Source organism: Cyprinus carpio, unplaced genomic scaffold (genome assembly GCF_018340385.1).
Source record: "Cyprinus carpio isolate SPL01 unplaced genomic scaffold, ASM1834038v1 S000000168, whole genome shotgun sequence".
Lineage (NCBI taxonomy): Eukaryota > Metazoa > Chordata > Actinopteri > Cypriniformes > Cyprinidae > Cyprinus > Cyprinus carpio.
Genome location: NW_024872919.1, coordinates 470,593 through 493,072, shown reverse-complemented (window position 1 = coordinate 493,072; position 22,480 = coordinate 470,593). Strand labels below are relative to the sequence as shown.

At 37.5% G+C, this 22,480-nt stretch overlaps 1 protein-coding gene across 1 annotated transcript; it reads right to left on the bottom strand.

The window, feature by feature from the left end:
• Positions 1-3,715: 3,715 nt before the first annotated feature.
• LOC122142790 (zinc finger protein 510-like) lies at positions 3,716-10,908 on the bottom strand. The gene is made up of 3 exons (XM_042753847.1): positions 10,795-10,908; positions 9,820-10,034; positions 3,716-3,942 (listed from the first exon to the last, which is right to left on the bottom strand). The coding sequence occupies exons 2-3, from the start codon at positions 9,989-9,991 to the stop codon at positions 3,716-3,718; spliced, it is 399 nt and encodes a 132-aa protein (XP_042609781.1). The 5' UTR covers positions 9,992-10,034; positions 10,795-10,908.
• Between the last annotated feature and the right edge of the window lie 11,572 nt (positions 10,909-22,480).

Here is a 22,480-nt window from a genome sequence, read left to right as displayed (position 1 = left end):
ATAATTATATTAGTATGTAAATTCCTAATATAATATATAATAATCTTGTATTATCATAATTTTGTATTATAGTTATTTTTCGGAGGTTGTCTAGAAACACAGCATTAGGTTAACATTTCAAAAACGAGCGTGTAGAAGGCTACTACAATTACAAACCATTCTATAAGGTCAACATTTCAGCACTTGACAAACGGATAGTGACTCCTAAGTAGCACTTAAGGCACAGCTATGTGTGATTGTGTTAAGTGCATTTTTGGGAAATACACATGAAACAATAACGACTGATCATAAAATGACTCGTAGAAAACGCTCTTAAGCGCTAAGATCAATCGTTATCGGGAAACCTGGCCCTGTTCAAGACTAGACGGCAGAAAGCGCATCATGTTTGTGTTTTCTTAATTTATTAAAGCGCAACTTTTTTTTTTAGTTTTATTTGTTTTTTAGGCGCCTCCATGTCCTGCAAAGTGCACTTTAGCTTGCACTCTCCGCACAAACTATTAGATATAGCACACATTGATCTAGGTTTAACGTTTAAACATGCTTGAACTATTTTATATCTATAGATTTTATTTTAGGCAAGTTGTGAGGATTTGATAAATTGATCAAACATAGGCTCACTGTCTTAAACTGGCCGCTTGGTCATTACTTTAGAAAGCAAAAACTTATATTGAATGAACAAAACTGATCCAAACATTTTTCTAAATTAATTTAATAAAAAAAAAACAAAATAGGCCAAACACAATGGAACAATGTCAAACAGTATATCTTTTTTTTGTGAGATGGCCAATTCAAAGCAACACGAATGTCAGGTCTTAAATTTTGAGGCCATCACTGTCACAATGCAACTAGGTCCTTAGTTGTCACAATGCAGGAAAGATGGAAAGTAGTACTGTATTAGAAAACTGTTTTACAATAGAAATGTTCAGCGACCGACAGTAATAGACTGTTTAGTTGATGCAAACTACTAACTTTTTATGAAATTTCGCTGTTTTGAGTTGAAAATATACGATCATGATTCATGTAGCCTAAATCATATATTAATGTGGCATTTGCATTTTCAACTGTAGACATAGCCTACGAATAAGAGTGAATGTGCACATTTTAAAATAAAATATTATTTTTCAAATAGTGTAAACTGATTACTACTTCATATGAAGAGTTCAGATTCAAACCTCTAAGTGCCGTTTGAAATTTTCTTCTAAAATTAGCATTTTTATCAGCCCCGCATGTGTAGGTTACAGTAATTTCACTTTAATGGCAATGAATAGTTTCTTTATTCTTTTCTTTCCCATTACAGTAAAATAACTGAACATAAACAGGAGCATGAGAAAATAATCATTTTAGAAGAAAATTTTGGATGGCTCTTAGAAGCTTTTGCATCTGAACTCTTCATATATAAACCTAGAACTTATTTAAGCACTTATTTAAATTGCTTTAAATGTCATCTTATAGAATAGCGCGTAATTTTAGTACACGTTTTTTATTGAAATGTTAACCTACAGACAACTCGGATTTAATAATTAAACAGTATTGTTATAATACAATATTATTATATTATTATACTTTACATAATATACAGAACCCCAGTTGTCATCATTTTTGCCACGCAGTACAGCAAATACAGTAAATTCTCTGTCATCTTTGCAGAAATGTAATATAATGATTCTACAAATGACCATTCATCTTAAACAACATTATGAAAGAAAATACCATGCACAACAATGTCGGTATAGCTATAGATATCTATGGGTACCATATGCATCACGTGACTAAACATGAAATATTGTTTTTAAATACGTGAAAATGGCATTTTCGTATTTATCCACTTTGGAGAGAGTTTTCAAAAGACTCAGTATGGAGGAAGGCAAAATGGAGAGAAAAAGATGCATTTTTCAAATGAATACATATAAGTCAAGTCAATTCTAGTCACCTTTATTTTTAGCCTCAAATCAGCTTAAAAACTTCAAACGATTGCAATGCCTTTAAAATACAAGGACACGTTTCTTTTAGTTAGAATTTAGTGTCCCCAGCTAGAGCCGTCATCAGAAAAAAACATCCCACAAAAAAAACACAGTCCCCAGCTAGAGCCGTCATCAGAAATGTCCCTGTTTTAAAACACATTCAAAACATCCCACAAATACATCACAAAAAACCGACCAAAGTATATGACATGGAGCAACGCCTCTACATAGTCTAAATTAAAGGCCATCTGCTTAATATCTGAACTATAGCAAAGAAGATGGTAAGGATATAAAAATGTAATAATACAAATAAAAGAAGTGGTCAAAGTCGAATCAGATGAAGATAACATTCAGCTGTGGTATTTTTGTGTTTTCTATTGCTGTAATCTTCAAAAAAGAATACAAACAGACCCTGACAAAGACATGACTTTTCATATGTTTATGTAAGTGTGATGTTTGCATTACACTGAAATGTCTTTGTTTAAAATGAAATTGCTTTTTCTAAATGACTTGTCACACTGTGGAAAACAGCATTTTCTTTGCACATGCCGTTTCAGTTCTGTGTGATATGAGAAACTCTTTTCACACTGAACACACTTGTAAGGTTTCTCTCCAGTGTGAACTCTCATGTGAATCTTAAAGTTTCCTTTAATTGTGAAACTCTTTCCCACACTCTTGCAGGTGAAAGGCTTCTCTCTCTCCGGTGTTGAATTCTTATGTGATTCTCAAGATTTAATCTTTTTGTAAAACTCTTTCCACACTGAGGGCAAGTGAAAGGTTTCTCTCCGGTGTGGACTCTCATGTGATTCTCAAGGTTTGCTCTTTTTGTAAAACTCTTTCCACAGTGATGGCAGATGCAAGTCTTCTCTATGTGATTTTTGCATGATTCTTAAGATGATTCCTGTCTGAGAAACTCATTGGGCAATGATGACATCTAAAAAACATTTCTCTCCCTGAGTGAATCCTCATGTGATGTTTAAAGCCTTCTTTATAATCTGTAACTCTTTCCACCTGATCACAAACAAAAGGCCTCGTTTCTCTCCCTTGTGAATTCTCATGTGAGCCTTAAAACCTTCTTTTTCGTGTGAAGCTCTTTCCACACAGTTTGCAGGTGAAAGGTTTTTCTCCAGTGTGATTTCTCATGTGCATTAAGTTCTTTTTTGTTAAAACTCTTTCCGCACTGATCACATATGTAAGGCTTCTCTCCGGTGTGAACTCTCATGTGAATTTTAAGACTTCCTCTAATTGAGAAGCTCTTCCACATTCCACACAGCTCGCAGGTGTGAGGCTTCCCCCGGTGTGAAGTTTTTAAGTGGGCATTAAAGGTTTTTTTTTTCAGTGAAAATCTATTTCCACACTGAGGGCACAGGAATGGCTTCTCTTCAGCATGGATCTTTAAGTGTACTTTAAGGCTGTCTTTTCGACTGAATCTTTTTCCACACTGATCACATATGTAAGGCTTCTCTCCGGTGTGAACTCTCATGTGGACTTTAAGGCTCTCTTTATGACTAAAACCTTTTCCACACTGTTGGCCAGGTAAAAAGGCTCTCTCCCATGTGAACTTTCATGTGGATTGTAAGATTTCCTTTATGTGTAAAACTCTTCCCCGCACTGTTGGCAGCTGTGAGGCCTCCTCTCCATTGTGAACTCTCAAGTGAGCATTGAGGTTTTTTTTTCTGTGTAAAATCTTGTTCCACATTGAAGGCATATGAAACAGCTTTTCTCCATCTCCGTTGTGGATTTTCAAGTGAACTTTAAAGGCTGTCTTTTCGAATGAAACTTTTTCCACACTGTTGACAGGTGAAAGGCTTCTCTCCTGTGTGAACTCTCCTCTGGACTTTAAGGTTCCTAGTTTCTGTTTTATGAGTCTGTGAGTAACTAAAATATTTTTCCCCAGACATGAAATCATGGTATTTCTCAATCTGATCTTTCTCTTCCATTTCATTCAGTTCATGACTCTCCTCTTTCAGTGGCATCAGGTCTAGGGTGAAAAACAAAAACAAATGAACACCAGATTAATGGCACAAAGCAACAAACATGAAAAAAGATGTAAAACATAAAATCCAACAACATGTATGCTGGATCCCTATATCTACTAAACAACTAAAAAAGGTGTAACCTGTAATTATAAATCGAAAACACCAGGTTATGAAACAGCTGTTTAATACAAAACAAATAAATGAAACAAACAGAGATGTAAATACACAATGATAATGAATACAGACAGCTGTGCTTGTTAAATGAATATCCATGACAACAAATTAGTGGCAGGAAACTAGAGCAAAGAAGCAGGTTACTGAAGACAAACAAACTAAACCTCCATGAAAATGAAACTACAAACCCGATTCCAAAAAAGTTGGGACACTGTACAAATTGTGAATAAAAACAGAATGCAATGATGTGGAAGTTTCAAATTTCAATATTTTATTCAGAATACAACATAGATGTCATATCAAATGTTTAAACTGAGAAAATGTATCATTTCAAGGGAAAATAAGTTGATTTTAAATTTCATGGCATCAACACATCTCAAAAAAGTTGGGACAAGGCCATGTTTACCACTGTGTGGCATCCCCTCTTCTTTTTATAACAGTCTGCAAACGTCTGGGGACTGAGGAGACAAGTTGCTCAAGTTTAGGAATAGGAATGTTGTCCCATTCTTGTCTAATTCAGGATTCTAGTTGCTCAACTGTCTTAGGTCTTCTTTGTCGCATCTTCCTCTTTATGATGCGCCAACTGTTTTCTATGGGTGAAAGATCTGGACTGCAGGCTGGCCATTTCAGTACCCGAATCCTTCTTCTACGCAGCCATGATGTTGTAATTGATGCAGTATGTGGTCTGGCATTGTCATGTTGGAAAATGCAGGTCTTCCCTGAAAGAGTCGACGTCTGATGGTAGCATATGTTGTTCTAGAACTTGGATATACCTTTCAGCATTGATGGTGCCTTTCCAGATGTGTAAGCTGCCCATGCCACACGCACTCATGCAACCCCATACCATCAGAGATGCAGGCTTCTGAACTGAGCGCTGATAACAACTTAGGTTGTCCTTGTCCTCTTCAGTTCGGATGACCTGGCGTCCCAGTTTTCCAAAAAGAACTTCAAATTTTGATTTCGTTTTCCACTTTGCCACAGTCCATTTTAAATGAGCCTTGGCCCAGAGAAAATGCCTGCCCTTCTGGATCATGTTTAGATATGGCTTCTCTTCTTTTTTGACCTATAGAGTTTTAGCCCGGCAACGGCGAATGGCACGGTGGATTGTGTTCACCGACAATGTTTTTTCTGGAAGTATCCCTGAGCCCATGTTGTGATTTCCATTACAGTAGCATTCCTGTATGTGATGCAGTGCCGTCTAAGGGCCCGAAGATCACGGGCATCCAGTATTTTTTTTCCAGCGTTGACCCTTACGCACAGAGATTGTTCCAGACTCTCTGAATCTTTGGATGATATTATGCACTGTAGATGATGATAACTTCAAACTCTTTGCAGTTTTTCTCTGAGAAACTCCTTTCTGAGTATTGCTCCACTATTTTTCGCTGCAGCATTGGGGGAATCGGTGATCCTTTGCCCATCTTGACTTCTGAAGACACTGCCACTCTGAGAGGCTCTTTTTTTATAACCCAATCATGTTTGCCAGTTGACCTACTAAGTTGCAAATTGGTCCTCCAGCTGTTCCTTATATGTTTACATTTAACTTTTCCCGGCCTCTTATTTCTACCTGTCCCAACCTTTTTGGAATGTGTAGCTCTCATGAAATAAAAAAAATGAGCCAATATTTGGCATGACATTTCAAAATGTCTCACTTTCAACATTTGAATATGTTTATCTATATTCTATTGTGAATAAAATATAAGTTTATGAGATTTGTAAATTATTCCATTCCTTTTTTACTGACAATTTGTACAGTGTCCCAACTTTTTTGGGAATCAGATTTGTAACACTGACAGAATGTTAGACATTACACCCTTTCCTGGAAGGTATGTCCAACTAGGGAAGAAAGGAGGGATGGAGTGAGGGAGGGAAGAAGGAAAGGTAGGAAGGAGGGAGGGAAGGAAGGAAAGGGCTCTGGAGGGGGACGAGGTGTTGGAAAAGGGCTGGAGACTAGTGACAAAGATGGCGGGAGAAATCAAGGTGTGATGATCGTGGGAGAAGCCAGAAGCAAGAAGAGCCAGGTGGTGACTCAGAGAACAGCCAGGATAACAGTCCACAGGGGAGTTGAAAGAGGCAGGAGCCATGGTGGAGATTAGGTGGAGACAGAGAGCCAGAGGACTGAGGCAGAGCTGGTGTGACTGAGGACCAAGACAGAGCCAGAGGAATGGTGTCCATGACACAGGCAGAGTGATGTCTGACCAAGGTGGAACCAGAGGCATAAGGGAGCCAGGTGGTGCAGTAAAGACAATGATCTCTGGTGGAGCTGATGGGCACAGAGCCTGGAGGCAGAGGATCTACTTGAGTGGGTAAAGCTGCTGACTGGAAGACCTGAGAATTATCATCACAGCATTGCATTACAGAAAAAAAGCCCTGTGGCTGAAGGTAACCATCTGCGGCGGTGGGTCTGAAAGAGAGGCTGAATCTTGCAGTGGAGTTGGGAGACGGAGGCTGAGAGGGAGTAGTGATGAAGGAAACTTGGTACAGGGCAAAGAAACTGGCTTAATGCTGGGCAGCACCAGCAGTGACGATGAAGATGACGTAGGAGATAAAGAGGTTGACAGGACCATTGGGGACATGAGATTCAACAGAAATTCCATATCCAATTCCTCAGAATAACAAAAAAATTTAAGCAACATCCCACCATCACCTCAAGCAGCATTGTTGGGGTCTTCTTCCACTCCCACAAACTCCAAAAGCACTGTAATGGTGGCACAGGATGCTGTAGGCTCACACACCTGGTCAGACTCACTAGCCACTTTTCCACTGTCGGGCCAGTGCAAGCCAGGGCTCTCAAATTCATAACGAGATTACACCCCCATTTTAACATTCTCATTCTCCAATGAACAGTTAAGTTTTTGTGATTTTTTTTAAATAAAAGATCAATAGGATTAACAATGCAGATTTATTTTCACAGGTTTCTTTGTTCATATTTAAGAAGGGTACCAACAATTCTGACCATGAATGTATATATATATATGAGGAAAAATGACTGCGTATTTTCAGTTGTTTCCACTGTTAAGAAAAAAATGCAAGTGATCATGACACAGGGCTCAAAGTCAGACTCGTGCCGAGAATTCTAATAAACTGTTGGACATGGGCCTGGCTAGTGCTTGAAAGTCTCAGGCCAGGGCAGGGCTATGGCTTGATTTAAGGCCCATGCAGAGCTCTAAGTTTGACATCTCAGGTAAGTCCTTCAGGGTGTCCTGGAGGGGCGAGATGTTTAAGTTGCAACATCTAGCTACTGGAGTGCCTCAGGGCTCAGTGCTTGGACCACTTCTCTTCTTCTTCTACATGTCATCTCTAAGATCTGTCATTCAGAAACATGGCTTTTCCCATCACTGCTATGCTAAAAACACACAACCCTTTAATAGCAGCAAGATGATCCAATGGTAGCTGCTCACATCTCTGTCTGCCTGACAGACATTTCTTGCTGGATGAAGGACCACCACCTTCAACTCAACCAAAGACAACAGAACTGCCACTGCACAACCTCTCCATTCAGCTAGGTTCATCAACTATAACTCCATCCAAAACAGCCAGGAACCTTGCAGTTGTGATATATAATAAGTTAAACTTCACAGACCACATTGCTAGAACTGCCCAGTCCTGCACGTTTTCCTTACACAACATTAGGAAACACAGGCACTTGTCTAGTCCTAGCTCTTGTTCTATCCACACAAAACTATTTGCAATGGTCTCTTGGCAGGCCTTCCAGTATGCACTGTCAAGCCTCTGCAACTGATCCTGAATTCCTACAGCAAGAGTGGACTTAAACAAGCCAAAAAAAGCACACGTCACACCACTCTTCATCAATTAGCACTGGTTGCCAGTAGCTGCTCGCATCAAATCAAAGCCATTTTCAAAAAAAATGTCTAAAGACAACTTTTGTGGTGCTAGAAATGAGACTTGTCAATACACTTATATTGTTTGCCCCTTTATTGGTTTGATTGCTTCTATTGTTGTCTTTATTCGTAATTTGCTTTGGATAAAAGCATCTGTTAAACGATAAAATATAAATGTCATTTGAGGTGCTTTACTTTAGCTTGATATGAATAAAAACTATGACGAAAAATGTTTGTTAAAGAGCTTTTTTCCCATGACTAAAACAAGATGATAATGAGATGACAATGTAAATTATGTAAATGTAAATTAGAGATAACTGTGACTATACCAACATGATATAAGATGATGATAAAAAAACTAAAATGTAATTAAAAAATAAAAACTTTACTTAAAGCTTTCTAGACAAAATATTATGACTGCTGGACATACCTCTACTACATGAGGTTTCATTTTTGTAGTTGCCAGATATCAAGAGTTCAAATCCCCAAATCAGAGCTTCTTTGTTAAAAGGATACAGTTTCGTACCCGGTGTTTACTCAATCTGTCAATTTTGCAATCTGGCAACCACGCATGTGTACAGAAGCGTCTACATTGATCTGAAAACACTGACAAACAAGTAAGCTGGAGTTTAGCGATCTCTGTGTGAGATATTCTGCTTAAATGAAAGTGTAACTCAGACAGACTGTGTTCTGTCATGAGCCGTTTGTGCGGGATGGATTTCAACTAAATTGTTTTGCAATTATGGTTGCTGAATAAATGCAGTTGTTTTAACAGAAAAACATTATTGTAAGAAAAAAGCTTGTTTTCACAACGTTTATTTGAAAATCAAAAAATTCCCAAAATTCCCAATCACATTAGAGTGCATGTTACTGCACAGTGAGCCACAAATATGTATTTTGGAGAACAGATTTTGTGAAGTTTTGAATATTATCAGTTTCCATGTGCATCACATTAAATTGTAAAAAACATAAAAAAAGCTTTCGTTACTTTTAAGAAAGTGTCTAACTCAATCTTATTTCCATTAAAAAGTTATTATTTTGAGCGATGCTGAGATGACAAAAAATCTAATGTTGACAACAAATTTCATGGTTTGCTTTTTACAAAATAAGTGTATTTGTTAGATACTGTTTAAGGCTGAACGATTAATCAAAATCCAACTGGAATCGTGATTTGGCTTGATGCAAAGGCTGCGATTTTTAATGAAATAAATATTTGCACAGTGCCAGTAGTAAATGCTGCTCATCTCTGCGAGCGCTGTGAGTCTGAGTCGCTTATAACCTGCATCTGATTAAGCAACACACTCCTAACATCCTCTCAAACTTAATGAGAAGTGCTTATAAACCTGTTGTTGAGAACATTACAACATGATTTCACTCCAAAGCATCAGTCAAGTGTTTTAAAATTACTTAATTTTCTGATCTGACGTGGCTTATTACAGAATGAGGCACAAAATATAAAAATGAAGAAATTACTGTCAAAGATTTTTATCAAACAGTATCATATAAAATACAAGTCACAGGCCTGTATGTTAACAAGTAACATTTTCTGTAAAATAAAATTAGTATTGTTATTACCTTATTCGTTTATCTAATTATTATTTTGTTATTTTTTAATTTGTTTTAAAAAAAATAACAAAAACACAATCACACCCAAAACCCCGAAAACCTAAAACCCTAACAATGTTGCTAAGTGAGAGAAATTGATTAATTTCCATAGTTTTTAATTCAGAAGGAGATATTGGGTTTAATGTTACACAAATTACTGGCTATTTAAATAGCTAATTTAATGTGTGACATCATTAATTTAACAGAGATAAAGAGATTCATGACACAGATTGAGTGAAGAAAGACTTTGAGAATGAAAACCTGTTTGTTCCTCAGACTCTTCTTGTTTCAGACTGAATACTTCTTTAATCTTCACATCTTCTCTCTCCTCTTTAACTGACGCCATCTCTGTGTGTTTCTGAGTATCTTCATGTTTGACTCTGAATGTGTCTTCGATCTTCACGTCTTCTCTCTCCTCTTTAATAAACTCCATCTTTATAACAGTGTGTGTCTCAGTCTCTTCAGCAGGAGCTTCTCTGTGTTTAAGATCAGAATAATTAACACATAATAAACCCAATCTAAATCTCTGGGTGTGTCTCAATCAGCTCCCTAGTTCAGTAGTCAGCACACTAGTGAGGGAGTCAGTCAGAGTGAGAGTTAATCACCTGATTAGACAAAAACACTCAAAACTAGCACTACAAATGAATAAAAGAACACAGATCATACAGAGAATTAATATTTAGGCATTTATGATTTACAGTTGGTGCATACAGATTATATTGAAAAACACTTTCATTTTCATTTTTATAAAAACATTGTGAGAGGAGTAGGTCATTCCAGGTGTGTGTGTTGTATTTACACTGCTGTACTGCAGTCATTCCAGGTGTGTGTGTGTGTGTGTGTGTGTGTGTGTGTGTTGTATTTACACTGCTGTACTGTAGTGTGTTATCAGCGTGCTGTGATTCAAGTGCTTACAAACAGTCAATCATTTTCACAAGCATTTGATTCGGTCTGAACTGGTTTAAAAAAAGCTCAGTTTCTCTATCAGTATTCGAAAATGACCAAACAGAGTGTTTATAATGTACTGATTTACAACAAAAGGGAACGGAATGAGACGCATCTTTTCTGTTACTCGTGTGTGGATGTGCTTTACTCATAAAAACTATGTTCATTAATGTTGTTATATGCATTATAAAATCATATTTTAAAAATAAGCGATTCATTTCAAAGTTCTCTATAAAACCATTCGAACGGGTTGTATTGATTTAAACTCTTTAAAGGATTAAAAACACAAACCTTTCTTCAGCAGAATCACAGATGCAGGAGTGCGGCGCAGACTTATGACGTCACGTCACCACACCAAAATAAAAGTCCCGTTCACACGCTTAAAATAATAGAAATTCACAGACAGAAAAAACCTCCAGTGAGAAGATAAAGGATCGAAAACACAGATTTCCAAAGCTATTTATACCGCTGATATTTTTTTTTCAAAATGTTCTGACTTGTATCTAAATGTAAACACGTGCGAAGTGATCGCAAATATAACACCAACTACAGAGCATTTGTGATGTTCTCAATCATGAATAAAGTCAAGTATCTCGATCTTCATGTTACAAAGGATTGGACAGAACTGTTGATTTACTAAACTCGTTAGGAATTTAAGAAATTAAACTTAACAATTAATGCATCTTATTCGGTCTCAGTTTTCTCCAGGATATAAATACAATTTCAACTTTGTTGATGGTGGGTTAAAAACAAGTGATTTTGACTGTCAGAGTGAAAGTGATCTGAAAATGCTCAGTATGGATCTTGAGAAAAGTAAAATAAAATAAAATAAAATAAAATAGAAGTCCTCTCTGTTCTCTTTATCTGGCTCATGTCTTCACGGTTAATTGAAAGCTCAGTGCATTATACTTAATACTTTATTTATACCAAACATTTTATAACATCATGAAGGATGATACTTTTCTTTCACATAAATCCACAGTATGCTGAATTTAGTGTTATTCACCATCCTTACCAAAGACACCCATCTCTAGAGCTGTCCCCATCTTTTTTCTGACAGATTAGTTCACATTTGAAAGATTTATAACATAAAAACCACACATAACACAGTTGACAGGTAAGAAAGAACTTAGTATCCATAAAGCATCATCAACACACACACATAATATATATTTTAACGTTAGTAAATATATATTATATAATTATAACGGTTAATGAAGTCATGACTAAGCAGAAATAGATTGACACTGAATTATCAACATTGTCAACTGTTACAGCTGATGGGTAACACAGTTGACATTTCGGCCATTTTTGGTGCACTGTGCAAACTGCTGACCTTGGAATAGTTAGTCCATGACCTTGATTGACTTTTGTTTTTATATTCTTTGTCTACATATTTATAAATATAACATATGACGCAAGTTCACCAGAACATGTTGAAAACACAGTTGACGGTCAGTTAATCTACTCTATGTGCAGACAATAATGTGGATGAAATATTGAAGAGGAGAAGTTATGACTTTCCACACTGTCTTCAAATTTCCCTCCAAAAAAGGAAAATATGTCATCTGATGTTGGACATGTGACTTTGGAACAAACAGTTGCTGAATTGTAGGGGTTTTATAGGGAGTAACAAAGTTGACACTGATTTCTCCGACATGTGCAAAATGGATGATTTAATGTAGATGCATGAGCAAAATATTTTTAAAACATCTTTCTCATAATTTAATGATTATTGTGGACAAATATTTATAAGAGATATAGATAGAAACATGTATTTTAGAGCTAATCTGAATTGCAAAAACTCACATTTACCAAATCGGACAGCACAAAAACAGCAAATTCCAATACAGAATATGCCATTTCTGCAGAATAAAAGTTGATATCTGTTATTTTTTTGTATTAAATGAATTAGAAATGTCCCCTGATATAACAGTTATCATTGTTTGAAGTGAAAAATAATTGAAAAACGAGTAAAATTGATAATAGAGTCCATGGACATGACATGTACCCCTAATTATAGAATGACTCAGCTATTCTGACCGCTCAAACCAGGTTTGTGGTGACTTTTTCATCTACATTTAGCATTTAATCAGTGTGCTAAGAGCATTTCAAAAGAATTATAATTGTTAAAACTGGTAAAATTATTGGTAGACAACTTAAACTGTGGAATTGCTAGTTAACTTTGTTTTCTGCTCATGACGAGGGTGTTTTGATTATTATGTGCATTTGTTGTTTTTAGTAGATACTTATTTTAAGCAAAATATAAAAATGGAAAAGGCTGAACCCCATAGAAGCAATGTTTTTTCTTTCTTTCACTTGGCCTTTTGCATTACATTCTAAATGTAAATATCATAACAGCTTTGATAAAACATCTGATCTTACTTTTCAGTATTCATATCTAAAAGGAGCAGTCCTGAGCTCTTAAAAAGAAAAAGAAAAAGAAAAAGAAAAACAGAGAGAGGATAGCAGGCAAAAGATTTCTCATGTGAGAAACTGTCTCACATTCATTGCAGCACCAAGCACACCATCACTGGATCTGAAATGTCTTTGGAACCACCGGAGAATATAAGAGTGTGTATGCCTTTAATTAGTGTTGTTCATCTTTGTTGATAGGGCCTGTCAGTTACTACAGGGCTCCAATGCTTCCTGAAAGTACATGAATTTCAGACACATGGAATCAAGGACTGTAAAGATCACTTGCATTTGCAGCTAAATTTCCAAATTGAACTCCATTTTTAAGAATAGGCAGAAGCCAATGGCTCTGATGACTTGATTGATGACTTCTCTGTCTGTCTACAGTTTTCCTGGCTTCCCTGGCTTTTCTTCCAGAAGGCCAGATCAGAGACCAGCGATTTTTTTGATTACATGCACAAAATTGTTGTTGATAGCCTCAGTTTATGGTGATTGTTCAGTTACCACTTACACTGTTATAATCCTTTTGCAAATGACTCCCTTCACTTTGCACAGGTGGGTGGAGAGTCTCTCTGTCTTTGCAGTGACCTCCCAGTGTATCTGGGTGTCAAGTTTTTTTTTCTTCGAAAGGCCAACCTCAAAGAAGCCACAGCCTCTAAGAAAGTGATCAACAGTGGAATTTTCTGCTTTGAGGTGCTGTTAAAGCCACTTGGAAGGAAGCTGACACCCCACAGACAGAAAGTCAGAGCATTATACATTTTATTTACATTATACATATTAATATGTAGTATTTATAAATAAACGTCAATTGCAATGTCGACATTTTGCACTAGGCCTGTTGAGATCACTGCATAAACTTTCATTTGAAATGTATTGTGCACTTTATTTTCTAAGCACATATAATCTACAAATAAGGAATTTTAAGCAATGTTTTATTTTCTGCTGCGTTCATTTCTTAATATGAACTCATCAAATTAGCTCAGGTTTGTAGTTGACAATAGCAATACAGTTTTTGTTTTAAAGCAATAAGGCACAGTTTGGAGAAATAATATTCTGAAGTAGGGATGCACTGATCTCAGGTATACTGACACTGGTATGACACCCAGTATTACACGCATGTGGTACTCACACTGGTTCTCATTAAAATGCTCTGATAGGTCTCATTTTAAAGTAAATACAGTCAGCTTGTCATGGTTTCGGTTTCCCTTCTCCTTTTTTTCCCTTCTGCTGTTTCCCATTATCTCTCCTCTACCGCGCTAATTGATTCACATCTGTTCTCTCTTTCCTCTAATCAACTTTGCTATTTCTAGTTCCCCTTTTTTCCTCGCTCCTTGCCAGATTATTTCGTTTGCTATTGATGCATGAAGCTGCACTAACCCTTTATTCCTGTCGTGTCCTGTCCTGTCCTGTCCTGTCCTGCATATTGTACCTTCAGTCTCAGGTCTGATTTAACTGTGCTCTGTACTTACCTGTCGCTCTGCACTCTGTCCTGTCCGGCCGACGCTGACGAGCCTCCTGCACAGTCTCCTCTCCAGCCATCTGACCTTGTTTCTTTAGAGAGAAAGGAGGACAGCGAACGCCTTTCCCTGTGCGCTGACAGTGTGCTGACCCGTTTAACGAGGAAGGACTTTCTGTTACTGATTTACATCGAAAAGAGACTTTCTGTTCACCGTTTGTGTGCCTGCTCCCTCGGCTGCCTTTTTTTTATTTATCTGAAGACTTGTTTCTCTGTTACAACTGCTATTTCCCTATTAAAAGTCTTCTTTTGCATTTCGCTTTTGGGTCTTACCTCTCCTCACTACAGAATAATCTGGCCAGCAATGGACCCAGCGAATGCAAGCCCGATTCAGACTGCTGTTGAGCTGCAAGGAGCCATGCTCGGGAAACATGACACGGAGCTAGCCGCTGTAAGGATCCACCCGCCAGCCCAAAAAGCGGAATCCAGCGGCCTGGTCGAAGGTTTAATGCGTATTCGGTCTTTTATTGGCGCTTCTGAATTTATCAGGATTTAGTTTGAATTTTAGTCTAGCTCCATGTTTAATCTGACTCCAATTTCACGTGCTAATTGAATTGGGGCAATATTTCTATCGAAAGCTGATCACAGATATCAATTGTTTTATTAATTTAGATATTTGAGTATTCTGAAAATCCCATACTTTAAATTATTCGTTCATTGCAGACCCGGTATTGCTTTAGAAGTAACATTTCGGCCGTTGAATGCGCTTCCCGAACACAAACTCGTCAGTCTGATGTTAAACATTGGAATGCAGGGCAAATGTCTACCTTTAAGGTCAGTCGCGCTCTGCTTACTCGTACAAAAAAAAAGCATAGTTTTTTATATATTTAACGAAAACTGCAACTTATTTAAGACAGTGATAGTCAGAAATCGAAATGGACTCAATTGATGTGCCCCATGCTCCATCTATTAAACCTTTCGTATGAACAATCCTGAACACAGATTTGAGGTAATACCTTCGCTTTAATCTAATAGTAATAATGAATTTAAGAATAATGCAGAATAAATCAAATATAACAATTTATTATCAGTCAGGTAAAATTGTAATCATGCCAATTACATAATGAAAATAATTAGAAGCCAATTTAGAAAGGATAATGTAATTGTAAATCACATTGTAGTTGTGTTGCAACTTTGCTTCTGCACAAAGACACTGTAGCCATATTGGGAACGGCCAAGTGATCCATGCAGGAGGCACACAAATTTAACATAGTCACACATGTACAGTGATCCTAATTTAAGAAACATGGTCTAAAATGCATAGCAAAGCACTCAGGTGTTTTTAGAGAATAAACTTAACTAGCCAATGTGCACATGTAGTAGCACAAACAACTATACAGTGTGCTCTGTACGGCACAAATAGACAATGTGTTTAACACAATTACATAATAGTATACCTGACTTCAGGAAGATACATAGTATGGAGCATATGAAATATACTCCACACTACGGGCTTTCTGGCAACAGAATCGCACAGTAGTGTTTTTTGTCACTTCCCTTAAATACTCAGACCAGATAACAAAGAAATCTTCAAATCAGCTGTAAAAACATAAAAGACCTTTTGGTTCTTTTAGATTCCCGTGATCACATCAGGGTCACAAACTGGCTGGAGATAAACATTCTCAAAGACCCCTAAAGGGGGACACACACCCTTCCTCACAGCAGAACACAATTCTACAAAAGTTTTCAATCTTTTCTCATAATATAAATGAACTACTACTGTGAACATTTGAGACCATTTTACCAATCGCACGAGACCTTTAAAATGATACCAAACATGAAAATTTACAATCATGAATCCTGAAGATATATAGTAACATGTTTTATGTGAGCGTAACACTTTTAGTTGACAAAAGTAAAGTGTTACAGAATATCACAATAAACAAATAGACACAACAATTCTACAATAAAAACAAAGCAGAATGCTAAACAGCTGAACAACCACCAACTTTGTTGGGAAGTCGTGGCCTATTTATTATAGAGGTTTAGGAGGAGTCCCACTTCCCCAATCGAAGGGTTGTGAGTTCGAGTCTCGGGCCCCCGGCAGGAATTGTGGGTGGGGGGGGAGTGCATGTACAGTTCTCTCTCCACCTTCAATACCATGACTTAGGTGCCCTTGAGCAAGGCACTGAACCCCCAACTGCTCCCCGGGCGCCACAGCATAAAATGGCTGCCCACTGCTCCGGGTGTGTGTGTGTGTGTGTGTTTATGCTCTGTGTGTGTGCACTTTGGATGGGTTAAATGCAGAGCACAAATTCTGAGTATGGGTCACCATACTTGGCTGAATGTCAAGTCACTTTCACTTTCAACTGTAACTGCAGGAACAGGCTGGGCAGGACAAAGACACCGCTCTGGAGAAAGCTCTTGGGGGAACAGTTTTCTCCCAGTCTGGTAGCTGGAACGCTGCTTTTATGCTGGCTCACTCTTAATTGGTAAGCAGTTACAGCTGGGAGCAATCAACTACCTGCCAGGCATATTGAGTAGGAGGAGCCAAGAAGAAACAAAGAAAGAAGAAAAAAAACAACAACACACATTAAAGAAAATATAAATCAATAAAGACTTCGCCTCTGGACGTAACACTTGCCATATCATCTGTATATAGAGAAAAAAATGTGCCAAAGTTCAAAAATCTTTTGAAAATATTGCTTAACATTTATTTAACCATTGCAAAAGTACAAACCCGATTCCAAAAAAGTTGGGGACACAACTGTACAAATTGTGAGTAAAAAGGAATGGAATAATTTACAAATCTCATAAACTTATATTTTATTTACAACAGAATATAGATAACATTATCAAATGTTTTTAAAGTGAGACATTTTGAAATGTCATTTGCGTGCCAAATATTGCTCAATTTTGGATTTCCCATGAGAGCTACACATTCCAAAAAAGTGGGACAGGTAGCAATAAGAGGCCGGAAAAAATTAAATGTACATATATGAACAGCTGGAGGACCAATTTGCAACTTATTAGGTCAATTGGGGAACATGACTGGGTATAAAAGAGCCTCTCAGAGTGGCAGTGTCTCTCAGAAGTCAATATGGGCAGAGGAGTCACCATTCCCCCAATGCTGCGGCGAAAAATAGTGGAGCCGTATCAGAAAGGAGTTTCTCAGAGAAAAATGCAAAGAGTTTGAAAGTTATCATCATCTACAGTGCCCCAAAAGAAACCGCATATCATCCAAAAGATTCCAGAGAGTCTTGGAAACAATCTCAGTGCGTAAGGGTCAAGGCCGGTAAACCATACTGGATGCCCGTGATCTTCGGGCCCTTAGAACGGCACTGCATCACATACAGGAATGCTACTGTAATGGGAAATCACAACATGGGCTCAGGAATACTTCCAGAAAATATTGTAGGTGAACACAATACACCGTGCCATTCGCCGTTGCCCGGCTAAAACTCTTAATAGGTCAAAAAAGAAAGCCATATCTAAACATGATCCAGAAAGCCCAGGCGTTTTTCTCTGGGCCAAGGCTCATTTAAAATGGACTGTGACAAAGTGGAAAACTGTTCTGTGGTCAGAGCGAATCAAAATTTGAAGTTTCTTTTGGAAAACTGGCACGCCATGTCATCCAGACTAAAGAGGACAAGGACAACCCAAGTTGTTATCAGCGCTCAGTTTAGAAGCCTGCATCTCTGATGGTATGGGGTTTGCATGAGTGCGTGTGGCATGGGCAGCTTACACTTCGGGAAAGGCACCATCAATGCTGAAAGGTATATCCAAGTTCTAGGAACAACATATGCTCCCATCCAGACGTCCGTCTCTTTCAGGGAAGACCTTGCATTTTCCAACATGACAATGCCAGACCACATACTGCACTCAATTACAACATCATGGCTGTGTAGAAGAAGGAGCTGGGTACTGAAAATGGCCAGCCTGCAGTCCAGATCTTTTCACCATAGAAAAACATTTGGAGCATCATAAAGAGGAAGATGCGACAAAGAAGACCTAAGACAGTTGAGGCAACTAGAAGCCTGTATTAGACAAGAATGGGACAACATTCCTATTCCTAAACTTGAGCAACTTGTCTCCCTCAGTCCCCAGACGTTTGCAGACTGTTATAAAAAGAAGAGGGGATGCCACACCAGAGGTAAACATGGCCTTGTCCCAAATTTTTTTGAGATGTGTTCATGCCATGAAATTTAAAAATCAACTTATTTCTCCCTTAAAATGATACATTTTCTCAGTTTGTAAACATTTTGATATGTCATCTATGTTTATTCTGAAATAAAATATTGAAATTTGAAACTTCCACATCATTGCATTCTGTTTTTATTCACAATTTGTACAGTGTCCCAACTTTTTTGGAATCGGGTTTGTAAGTAAATTTGTCATCTCGGTTTTTAGTGTCTTCCCCCCCCCCCTTTAAAATGAGACACATCTCTTTATTTATAATATATATATATATATATTTCACAATTATTTTAATCTCCAACCTGTTTTAGATAGTTGTGCTTTGCTTCTTATGCTTTGCTAAAAAACGTGTTGGGTTGCTCCGCTCTACACACATGGAAGGATCGTGAATGCATTTTCTGTGCTGAACCCCGCAATGAGTTTACCAACACTCGCAGTGCTGATCACGGAGTGAGCGTGTTTCAAGTTTTTATGGACATAGGGCTGGCACGTCAAAAAGGACAGAGATCTTATTTTATAGTAATTAGATTAGATTAGATTCAACTTTATTGTCATTATGCTGCCCCCCCACCCTTGACCACTGTATTCATAAGCTTAACAGAATCGTGTGTGATTAGTTATAATGCGCAATGCTGTATAAATGCATAAAAATAAATATGATGCAACATGAGCATATCCAAATTTAATAAATCAACTGACATTTTATAAATAATCCATCATATTCACTACACTTGGTAAGGGGAAGGCTAACCTTTAAGGCTGATTTATACTTCTGTACAAGTCATTGTGGAGATTGAAAGAATCCCACGTCTTCTGCTGTTCTGTTGTTGTCTCCTTTTGTAGTTTTAAATAATGATTTAATGATTTGATATTTATTTGCAGCCGTCACGGCTATAATGCTTCTCTGACGAGCCGCTTCTTCTTCTTCTTTTGTCGTGGTACTGCGGGTTACACCAGCAACAGGCCCGTGGACATTGCAGACTGGCGGGTTGTATGTGTACGCGGACAACGACGCAGAAATATAAATGAAAACTGACGCATAGCCTACTGCGTAAAGTCTAGGTCCGAAGCAGAAATTTAAATCAGCCTTTATTGCGTGCATAATATTTACACCATATATTAATATGTAAGATGTTTCTAACCCCTATGAATATCTGTGCACACCAGCGACGGGATTTCAGCTGTACGAGCACAGCTGTAAGCCTGGAACAGATTTCAGTGTCTCTTATTGAAAATTAACTACAGAGACTTTTGCTTTTTGTGTCCTGAACAGCATTTACATGGATCTGCTCACCTGGAATTCTCCCAAATCTTTAGATGGCCACTTCAGGGCTGTACATACACTTCATTTGCATTTGCAGCTGTACTAGTGGTTGTTGTTGTTGTTTTTGTACATTGCAGTAGCCTATGAAAAAAATCAGAAAACATGCTGGTGTCTGCTTTTATTTTAGTGCAACTGTATCAAAAAACAACATCTGAAGTCTTTCACATGCATCTTAAAGGTGGTGTTTAATTGTGAGTGTATAAATAGGGGCTTGTGCTGGCCCTGTGGACATGTTTAAGATTTTAACCTCTGCAAACAATGAAATATTAGTAGTTACATTTTACAGTTGTACTATGAAATAAAACGGTTATCTTAAATACTTAATTTCTGCCATATTAAATGTTTAATTAAGCTTAAGCTTACAGTAATGTCAATTGTTTTTTGATCCCAAATAAATAGATTATACTTGGTCCCCCCCCCCCCCCCCCCCCCCCCCCCCTAGGTGTGTTGTGGAATGGGTTGTGGAATGGAAAAGTTTGGGGAACCCCTGTCCTAGAGGCTTCTGTCCTAGAGCAGGAAGTTACATCTCTCCTCCTAAAGGAAGCGGTAGAGGAGGTTCCTCCTTTGGACTTTAGCTGCTACTTCCTCTTTCCAAAGAAGGACGGGGGTTTGCGCCCCATTTTGGCCCTGCGCCATCAGAATTTTTCCCTCTTACAAAGGGAAATTCAAGATGCTAACATTAAAAAAGATCTTTGCGCAGATCCAAGCTGGGGACTGGTTTGTTACCGTGGACCTGAGGGATGCCTATTTCTGCATTCAAGTTATTCCACAGTACCAACATCAGCACCATCTATTATCTCTATACATTTTCTCCCATGCTGTCATTCAGTTATGGCAGTGGTTCTCAACTGCTCTCAATACTGCAAGCCCTCCTTACCTTTTCTACTCACATAAAAAATTGTATTCTAGTGCTAATACTTTTACAATCCACGTAATTATTTTCAAACAAAACAAATTCAAGTTAGATTTAAACATTCAGTGTTCTTTTTTGGAAACATACACACTGCAGATATTCTGTACAACTTAAAAGTACTTAAGAGTATGTAAATCTCCATTATAAAGTAACTTTTATCAAATAAGCACAAGTCAACCTGCCGTACCAAACAATAACACAGGGAGATGCCAAAGGACTGCATATAAACTACTAAACAGATCCATTCAGAATGGACTGGGCCATGTGACCAATCAGAGCAGAGCAGGCTCACGGAAAGGAGGGGTTTAGAGAGACTGAATCTCAGAACTCAAGAATCTCAGAATCGTTTACGGATCACTGAGAACTGAGGTGAAATTTAAGTATATTTTGAGAAAACAAGTGTTTTTTGACCCGGCATGCATGTAAACCTGTTGTAGGACACTCCCAAATCAACAGTAGGAACCTTGAAAATGGCATAATAGGGGCACTTTAAAAACTGCTTTGATTTTCTACATTTGATAATGTCTGAAAGGCACTGAATACCAGGAATGACCCACGTTGTGAAAGTGGCAGGAGTGAAACACACACACTGCAGGAACGGGCAATGGTTGGAAATTTATTCAGTTTGATAAAATAATATAAAATAGGTTAAGTTGATCACCCAAATTTCACGGTATTTGTTAGATACACTTGCTTAATTTAGTGATGTAAATGAATGATTTTCATTGCTTTTACTTCAGAAGACGACACAGGTTTAATGTTACACAAAATAATTTTTTGGCTATTTTATTTTATTATACTTCTTAATTTGTGATGTCATGTCTTCTCTCTCCTCTTTAATAATCTCCATCTTTATAACAGTGTGTGTCTCAGTCTCTTCAGCAGGAGCTTCTCTGTGTTTAAGATCAGAATAATTAACAGATAATAAACCCAATCTAATCTCTGGGTGTGTCTCAATCAGCTCCCTAGTCAACCAGTCAGCACACTAGAAAGGGATTAGATTAAACAAAAACACTCAAAACTAGAACTAGAAATGAATAAAAGAACACAGATCATACAGAGAACTAGTATTTAGGCATTTATGATCTACATTTGGTGCGTATTGATTTGTAGATTGTATTAGATTACACTTCCGTGCAGTCATTGTGAGTGTATTAGAGGTTCATTACATGTCTGTGTTGTTGTTCTTGTTGTATTTAGATGCTGTACTCCAGCTTAAGACTCTGATAAACTTTAAGCAAAACCACAATTTGACCAAAGTGACAATAAATCACTCTCCCAGTTCCTCTTGCTCCAAATTACAGAGCACTAAAACACTTCCGAACATAACATCATCTGGATTGCACTGATGATCATTTATTATAATTATATGATTTAGATAATCACTATACCCTTAATCCGTTACACAAGTCATTTAGTCTAACAGTAATTATTAAGCTTTTATTTTAAATCAATATAAACAAGCTTCGGAATCAAAAGATAAAGCTTTAAACATGACTACATATGAGTCTCTGTATATTTAGGCTGTTGTCAGTTATATAATCAATGATGAATGATCAAATGTAGATATAAACTAACTCCACACCTTTTCTTTAACTGTTCATCTTTTCATCTTTCAGTGTAAGTGTGTTTCAGTTCTTGATATCGTTCAACCTCTGAATCTCGCGAGAAG

Coding starts and splice junctions, on each gene's coding strand:
- LOC122142790 (XM_042753847.1), bottom strand. CDS start 9,991: ATGGAGTTTATTAAAGAGGAGAGAGAAGACGTGAAGATCGAAGACACA. Junction 3,943..9,819: donor AGAGTCTGAGGAACAAACAG/GTTTTCATTCTC, acceptor TTTTCACCCTAG/ACCTGATGCCACTGAAAGAG.